Here is an 8,937-nt window from a genome sequence, read left to right as displayed (position 1 = left end):
TAGTGAAATCTGGGCGGGTGACTCGAAGTAGCCTGAACACTTGTCGGCGATAGGCGACTTATCTGTAAGTGGCCTTTTCTGGCCCTTTTAATGGCATTTCATGTGGACCCAAATGCGGCGATTTGCCAATATCAGTTCAAAAAAGGATTTTGTAATGCCGTGCTTTTGTTTTCTTCAATTTTGTATATTTTAGGTAAGTCTATTCAAAAGCCATGATCTGTGGACCTATAGGTCTATTGATGATCGTATATCCTCTCTTCTGAATGAAGGTTTGTTGTGATATTCTGTTATCTTTTCACAGATGGTACGTATGGAATTACCGTTCGTCAAGAGCCGCACAACTTGCAGGTTTCTGAAGGCGCAAGTGTGAATATGACCTGTAATTTCAGCATCCAACGTGAATATAATTCCACTGTGACGGCGAACGTAAACTGGTTTAGAATAGATGTCAACCGATCGAAAGTATATTCTGACAGGCTAAACATTTGTGGGTCTTCAAGTTTACAGCTTCATTCAATGCGTTTGAATGACAGTGGTGTTTACATATGTGAAGTGAACGTTATAACACCACTGTTATTAAACGGCAACGGGACCGGCACACGTATTTTGGTGACAGGTAGGAGTTTTAATTACCTCAAGAAGCAGCACCGTTCATAAATATGTTTTCATTTGGTGATTTATTTTTTAGATAAGCAATCGCTTCTTTTACAGTTATAGGATGTGAATGAAAGTGGAAATTATCTTTCACCGACATTTCAGAAGAGCACGATTATGTGGCCCAGATGAGCGATGAATGAATGATTGTAGTATTTAATCTACGTCTTTATAAACATATATGTTTAGATTAGATGTGTGAAAACAATCTCGCAATTACTCATAACGTGAGTTTCATAAGGTTCATCATCCACAGCAATCAGATCCGGGGGACCAATGGAAGCGTTTCCAAACTTTCCAGCAGTAGGCAACCTGGCAGCTGTTGGTGTAAGCCTATTTGGTCTGCTGGTGATTATCGTTGTAATAGCCACCATTTTCAAAAAACGTCGAGGTAATTGAAAACATTTCACCAAATGTTACCAACATTTCATTATATACCATTTCATTTGCAATACTGATAAACTTCTGTAATGTGTCCTAAGGTCTATATGAGTAAAAAAAAACTACTGACTAAACAGATATTTTCTATCGTCAGGAAACAGCCAAGTCAGTGTGAACAGAGCAGAAAATGACCAACAGGTAGGTTGCTCACCTATAACTGTAATATAGTTGCTGTTTTATGTCCTTTATGCAGACTTCATCTGTTCGACTGCTTCCATGTCTATGATAATAATTTGTCCACTCAAAACTGCTAAAGCATATAGCATGATAGCATATCGCATGTAAAATATATACAGATTGGTATACAGGGACAGGCATGTAGGCTGTGGATCACAAGCAACTTTTAACCTATGATTTAAATAACTGATCCAAAATGGTCTTTAGGCTGAGGTCTCCGAGGTTACTTATGCATCCATCAACAATCAAAAGTCCCACAGCTCTAAAAACCAACAGGTACGTTCACTACAAACACATAGTAGATTACAGTCTGAAATAAAAGATAAGTAATAGCAGACATCTGCTTCATGGGCGAAATCTGTTTGACTGCTTCAATGTCTATTATAATATTTCATCCACTTGTAAATTATCAGCTGATCAAAACTGCTAAAACATATTTCACAGTAGCATATCTAATGTAAAATCTCCACAGATTGGTATGCGGGGACAGACGTGTAGGCTATTGATCACAAGCAACTGTAGACCTATGATTTAAATAACTGATCCAAAATGGTCTTTAGGTTGAGGTCGCTGAGGTTACTTATGCATCAATCAACAATCAAAGGACCCACAGCTCTAAAAACCAACAGGTACGTTCACTACGTACCTACATCGGATACCGATGTCAGGCCTACAGTCTCTACTAAAAGATACGTAATAGCAGACATTTGCTCTGTGAGTGATATTTATAATGGTAGGCAATGTGAGCACATGGCATAGTCTTATTTCAGTCTACATTGAATGGCAATGTAATAATCTAATTAGTTGTGTATATGCTTGAATCACAGAGGATGGAGGACAAAAAACAGGGCCAGGATTCCACTAACGAGGAGCAAGTTCTCTATTCTGCTATCCGAATAAAACATCCAGATTAGATGAGCCATCATCACATCTATTCTACAGTGATAAAATAGCCAGTGTGTTTGTGAAATTATGTGAATGTAAATAGCTGACATGAAATGGGCTTTAAATATTTTATTCATAAATACTATAATAGTAAACAAGAAAGAGAGAGCTGTTTATGTATGAATAGGTAGGAGCTTGTCTAGACACTAGATGAATGTGAATTGAAGATATCTCATTCTGATGTAATTCAGGGTCTAGGCTCTGTCAAGCGCTTAGAGACTATTTCAATTGTTACTGTCATTATATAAATAAAACTGAAATCGAAAATTGAAAGCAATACACCTTTGAGGAATTAAAACTTTAAGGAATTCCCCCTCTGAAGAACTCACCTTAAGAGTAAAAAACAGCATGTGGGCCACAGTAGCCACTGTGATTACAAGATTATGTTTTTCCTATCCAATTCTGGAGATTGTTCAGGTTAAGAGGCAAACCTATTTTGCTACAGGTACCTTGTATGACAAGATAAAAGAAGAGTTTGCCAAATGATTTTCATGTTTTCCAAAAATATTGTAAATTAAGTTTGAGGGAGGTGAAAATAAAATGATTGAAAAAAAGTTATTGCGTATTTGTGCGTGTCTCTCTCTCTCTCTCTCTGTGTGTGTGTGTGTGTGTGTGTGTGTGTGTGTGTGTGTGTGTGTGCGTGCACGCATGTATGTGTGTGTGAGAGTGAGAGAGATGAAAAGGTGTGTGTGTGAGGGAGAGATAGATAAAAAGTTGTGTATGAGAGAGAGAGGGTGTGGGATAGAGATGTAAAGGAAGAGTGTGGGTATCCTATACTGTTGGTATGAGATACACTAGAGACTAATGAAACCTACTGAGAGGCTGAGGGTGCAGCATGAACACACCAGTCTTTGATGAACCCTGGGTGAGGGCTCCTAACCACAAGGAGGGTCACTGTTGTGTTTCTCATGCACGCCTGCATCTATAAGTAGGAAGCCAAAGGTCTTGGGTTGTCAGTGGAACAACCACACAGCTCAAAGCTCCAACCTGCTAAGCAACTGGTTGAGGTTAAGATGCACGTTCATATTTTTCCCCTTGCTCGATATTTGAGCGCTGCTCATCATAAATGACAAGCAGCTACTCAGTTCACATGGAGAGGATTAGAACCAATTGGGGACAGGATAGCACACAAATGTGTATGTCAAGACAACGCGTCTGTGTGCAAGACAAAGTTGTGCCTAAAAGCCTCACACACGGTACAAACACACACTGCTAACCCCCCCCCCTAGCTTCCACCAACACTGCCTCCGTGCCAACTACTTGGCATATCTAGTACGCCATCCCTCCCTGAAGCACCACCCCTTGCCGATCGGACATGGATGGGAGTTGGTGGATGGTCATTGTCGCCCTGTCCGCTTCACATAACCTGCTCTTCCAACTCATCAACCTGCATCAAGGCCAGTTGAAGACAGCGAGGAAGATGAGAGCGAGTATGATTGTGATGAAAAGAAAAATGATGATGTGCAGAGTAGGCGATGGGATTCATCGGATAGTGGTGATTTAGATTCTAGTGAGGCAGAATGCTCTGATTTGGACTAATCTTATATATCAATGTAGATCAATTATTGACTAGATCAATTATGGACACCTGGACACGGATATTTTTATGCAAGTCTAGGAGCTTAACACGACACATAGATTTAAAAGTTTCACCACATCTGCTTGATGGAGTGTGACACATTACTGTGGGCGCTATGAGTAGGGGGGCACCAGACTGCAGCAAGCCAGAAGGTGCTGAACAAAGGCACCCATCTTTCAAAAACCCACAAGCGTGACAAGTGACAAATGGCATGCGCGTTGTTGCATTCTTCACTGCAAATTAGTGCATGAGTGACTGACAAACTTATACTGTACATGTATGTAGCCCACAGGTCCTCAAACGGAGCTTGTCTCGCCATGCGAAACTTTGTTTTTGTTTATCTTCCTGTTCTCGTCTGTTCTTAGTAGCTTAAATGATGAGCATTATAGACTGTAAGCCTGCCTGTGTAGTGCATTGCAGCAATGATAGAAAGAGGTGTGAATTTATTTAAAATAAAGTTATTTTTACTCTCCCTTCTAGCCTTCTGCTATTCTTTTTACCATCTGAAAGTTAACTGTAATGGTCAGCTAATAGATCAACACTTACTGCTCATTAGTACTATTATTATTACTTCTACTACTAATACAACTACATATCAGCAGTGTTATTCCATCGACAGTCCTAAACGTGTTATGCTTAGATTTGACCAGGGGTGCCCGGGCCACCGAGACAGCAGTAGCACCACGTCATCGCACTTTATCTCATGGACATAACTCAAGACCCTGTCACTAATTTCAAGTTAGAGAGGTAAAAGAGTGAAAGCAAAGTAGTTCATAATTAAAGCATAAAATAAGAGAAAATAGAGAACCGAATGCAGTTGTATGGGAAGAGGTTCTATGCCCTGTCTGTGTAGGCTATGAGGCACGACTGCAGCAAGACAGAAGGAACAATGAAATCTTTGAAAAAGTGTGCAAAGGTGTGTCTGATCACCTTCTATGTAGCCCACAGGATGTGTATCCACACGCACACAACTTTGCTTTTGGTTTCTTTCCTGTGTCCTCTGTTCAGAATCCTAAAAGATTATAGTTTTTAGACAGTATCTATACAGTGCATCAGAGCAATAACTAAACAATGGGTGTTAAGTTTATTTAAATGAAGGCATTTTCCATCCCTTTGGTGAGTGTCTGACTCATGATTATTGAACTGAGAGGTGCACAGTTAGTTGCTGGAAGGATGCAAGATGCAATCAGATGCGGTAGTGGAGTCTGGGCGGGTGACTTGAAGTAACCTGTTTGTTAAATTATGTTAATGTTAATAGCTGACATGATATTGCCTTTAAATATTTTACTGATAAATACTGATAAAAAAAAAAGATAGAGCTGTTTGTGTATGAATAGGTTGGCCCTTGTCTAGACACTAGATGAATGTGAATTGAAGATATCTCATTCTGATGTAATTCAGGGCCTAGGCTCTGTCAAGCGCTTAGGGATATTTCAATTGTAACTGGCACTATAAAAATAAAACTGAATTTGAAAATTGAAAGCTATACACTTTTGATGAACTAACACTTTAAGGAATTCACCCTCAGAAAAACTCACCGTAAGAGTATGAAACAGCATGTGGGCCACATAAAAATATAAGGAAATAAAACTACCAAGATGCCTTCAGAATCAGAGATCCTGTCCTCCCCGTGATAGATTCCAGAGGTTTAAGCTCTGAGTATTTTTCTGCTCTGCCCATCTGACTGAACAAAGCAGTGGGATTCTTGATTAACTCAATACACCTGACAGTAAATCATAAGAATCTTAAGGTGTGTTTGAGGGAAGGATAGATAGAACATTTTCCATTCAGAAAAGAGCCTTGACAACCCCTGATGTACGCACCAGTGCACTGTATTAACTGACAGCATGTTTAGCACAGGCCTGGCAGTGTTTCAAATTGGCCAGCAGAGAGAAGCAGAGGGCAAGCCTGACAAAAGGCTGATACTGAGCAAGTCTGATTGTGATATTACTGTACCTTAATCTTTCCTTGATTTTTGTCTCCCAAGATACAAGAGTCAGCTAAATTAATTTTCTCCATTTCCCCCTAAAAACAACTACCCTTCTGCCAGAGCATCTCATGTACCCTTCTGTGTGCAAGACAAAGCTGTGCCTAAAGGACCCAGTGCGAGTGGCAGTTGCAACAAGAGCCATATTTACAGTTGCCACTGATTATCCTCTTGTAACAGATTAGACCCTGACTTGCCTATGATACTCTCTCACACACACAAACACGCACACACATGGTACAAACACCGCTGCTCCCCCCCCCAAACCCCCCCCCCCCCCCTGCAATCAGCTCAAGGAGAGCTGTGCATCAGATGACTATTGAACTGAGAGGCCCACAGTTACTTGCTGGAAGGATGCAATATGTAGTCAAATGCGGTAGTGGTGACTCGAAGTAGCCTGAAAACTTGTCGGCGATAAGCGACACATCTGTATGTGTCCTCTTCCGGCCCTTTTAATGGCATATCATGCGGGCCCAAGTGCGGCTATTTGCCAATATCAGTTCGAAAAAGGATTTTTTAACGCCGTTCTTTTGTTGTCTACAATTTGTTATGGTTTTGGTAAGTCTATTCAAAAGCCATGATGTTGCGCGGATCTGTGCACCTATAGGTCTGTTGATGATCTTATATCCTCTCTTCTGAATTAAGGATTGTTGTGATATTCTCTTATCTTTTCACAGATGGTACGTATGGAATTACCGTTCGTCAAGAGCCGCACAGCTTGCAGGTTTCAGAAGGCGCAAGCGTGAATATGACCTGTAATTTCAGCACCCGAACTGAACATAATTACACTCTGATGGACGTAAACTGGTTTAGAATAATAGATGTCAAACGGTTAAAAGTATATTCTGAAAGGATAAAGTTTTCTGACTCTTCAAGTTTACAGCTTCATTCAATACGTTTGAATGCGAGTGGTTTTTACATATGCGAAGTGAACGTTATAACACCAGTGTACTTCAAAGGCGAGGGGAACGGCACCCACATTGTCGTGACAGGTAGGAGTTTAAATTACCTCAAGAAGCAGCACTGTTCATAAATGTTTTCATTTGGTGATTATTTTTTAGATAAGCCATTGCTTCTTTTACAGTAAAAGGATGTGAATGAAAGTGGAAATGATTTTTCACCGATATTTTAGACGAGCACGAATCTGTGGCCCAGATGAGCGATGAATTCATTGTTGTAGTATTTAATCTACGTCTTTATGTTTTGATTGGATACATGAAAAAATTCTCGCAATTACTTATAACGTGAGTTTCACATGGTTCATCATCCATAGCAATCAGATCCGGGCGACCAGTGGACGCAATTCCAAACTTTCCAGCAGTAGGCAAGCTGGCAGCTGTGGGTGTTAGCCTATTTGGTCTGCTGGTGATAATCGTTGTAATAGCCAAAATCTTCAAAAAACATCGAGGTAAGTGGAAACATTTTAGCAAATGTTACCAACATTTCATTATATTTAAAATGTAACAGTTCCAGTAGTAATACCTTTCCATTTATAATACTGATACACTTCTGTAATGTGTCCTAAGGTCTATATGAGTAGAAAAACTACTGACTTAACAATTATTTTCTGTCGTCAGGAAACGGCCAAGTCAGTGTGAACGGAGCAGAAAATGACCAACAGGTAGGTTGCTAACCGTATAACTGTAATATAGTTGCTGTTTTATATCCTTTAGGCAAACTTAATCTGTTTGACTGCTCCCAAGTATATGATAATATTTTGTCCACTTGTAAATGATCAGCTAATCAAAACTGCTAAAACATACTGCACTTTAGCATATTGTAAATCTCAACAGATTGGTTTGTGGGGACAGGCATGTAGGCTGTGGATCGCAAGAAACTTTTAACCTATGATTTAAATTACTGATCCAAAATGATCTTTAGGCTGAGGTCACCGAGGTTACGTATGCATCTACCAACAAACAAAGGTCCCACAGCTCTAAAAACCAACAGGTACGTTCACTACAAACACATAGTAGATTACAGTTTCAACTAAAAGATAAGTAATAGCAGAAATCTGCTTCATGGGCGATATTTATAATGGTAGGCAATGTGAGCACAGGCCGATTCTTATTTCAGTCTACATTGAATGGCAATGTAGACATCTAATTAGTTGTGTACATGCTTTGATCACAGAGGATGGAGGACAAAAAACATGGCCTGGATTCCACTAATGAGGAGCAAGTTCTCTATTCTGCTATCCGAATAAAACATGCAGATTAGATGAGCCATCATCACATCACATCTGATCTGCAGTGATAAAATACCTTATTTGTTTGTTAATGATGTTAATGTTAATAGCTGATCTGATATGGGCTTTAAATATTGTATTGATGAATACTATAATAGTAAACAAGAAAGAGAGAGATGTTTGTGTTTGAATAGGTAGGCACTTGTGTAGACTAGATAAATGTGAATTGAATATATCTCATTCTAATGTAATTCAGACTCTGGGCTCTCTCAAGCGCTTAGAGACAATTTCAATTGTTACTGGCACTATATTCATTGAAAGATATACACTTTTGAGGATCTAACACTTTAAGGAAGTCACCCTCTGAAGGAACTCATCTTAACAGTATGAAAGAGCATGTGGGGCCACAGTAGCCAAAACATCAATGTTCCTCCTGACAAACCACAATGATCAAGATCAGCCTGTGGACCAGACTGTCCAGATACAAGATTATGTTTTCCCCTATGTTATTTCTGGAGTTTGTTCAGGTTAAGAAGCCAACCATTTTCTTTGCTACGGGTACCCTGTATGAGAAGTTAAAAGGAGTTTGCAAAACGATTGTCATGTTTACAAAAATATTGTAAATTGAATTTGAGGGAGAGTTGAAAATAAAGTAATTGAAATTAAGTAATTGTGTGTGTGTGTGTGTGTGCGTGTGTGCGCGTGCACCTTTATGTGAATGTATGTGTTTCAGAGAGAGAGAGAGAGAGAGAGATAAAAAGGTGTTTGTGTATGAGAGAGAAAGGGTGTGGGATAGAGATGTAAAGGAAGAGTGTGGGTATCTTATACTGTGAGATTCACTAGAGACTAATGGGGCCTACTGAGAGGCTGAGGGTGCAGAATGAAGACACCAGTCTTTGATGAACCCTGAGTGAGGGCTCCTAACCACATAGAGGGCCACTGTTGTGTTTCTCATGCACGCCTGTA

General features: G+C 39.8%; 1 protein-coding gene across 3 annotated transcripts; it reads left to right on the top strand.

The window, feature by feature from the left end:
- On the top strand, positions 1–2,744 carry LOC116221025. 3 transcript variants are annotated; one of them, XM_031569984.2, is made up of 7 exons: positions 1–193; positions 302–616; positions 911–1,045; positions 1,190–1,233; positions 1,480–1,548; positions 1,833–1,901; positions 2,100–2,744. In XM_031569984.2, exons 1-7 carry the CDS (start codon positions 91–93, stop codon positions 2,184–2,186), a joined length of 822 nt encoding a protein of 273 aa, XP_031425844.1. In that variant the 5' UTR covers positions 1–90; the 3' UTR covers positions 2,187–2,744. The 3 variants fall into 3 exon arrangements, with proteins under 3 accessions (XP_031425844.1, XP_031425845.1, XP_031425846.1); XM_031569986.2 differs by having other exon boundaries at positions 12–64; XM_031569985.2 differs by lacking the exon at positions 1,833–1,901.
- The last annotated feature ends 6,193 nt before the right edge of the window (positions 2,745–8,937 follow it).

This window comes from Clupea harengus, chromosome 7 (genome assembly GCF_900700415.2).
Source record: "Clupea harengus chromosome 7, Ch_v2.0.2, whole genome shotgun sequence".
Classification (NCBI taxonomy): domain Eukaryota; kingdom Metazoa; phylum Chordata; class Actinopteri; order Clupeiformes; family Clupeidae; genus Clupea; species Clupea harengus.
Note: the sequence above shows the minus strand (reverse complement) of the source record. Positions and strands in the feature narration are given on the sequence as shown.

Excerpts from the sequence above, each read along its gene's own strand:
- LOC116221025 (XM_031569984.2), top strand. The coding sequence starts at position 91 with ATGGCATTTCATGTGGACCCAAATGCGGCGATTTGCCAATATCAGTTC. Across the intron at positions 194-301 it reads TTCAATTTTGTATATTTTAG|ATGGTACGTATGGAATTACC; the intron begins GTAAGTCTATTC and ends ATCTTTTCACAG. Across the intron at positions 1,046-1,189 it reads CATTTTCAAAAAACGTCGAG|GAAACAGCCAAGTCAGTGTG; the intron begins GTAATTGAAAAC and ends TTCTATCGTCAG.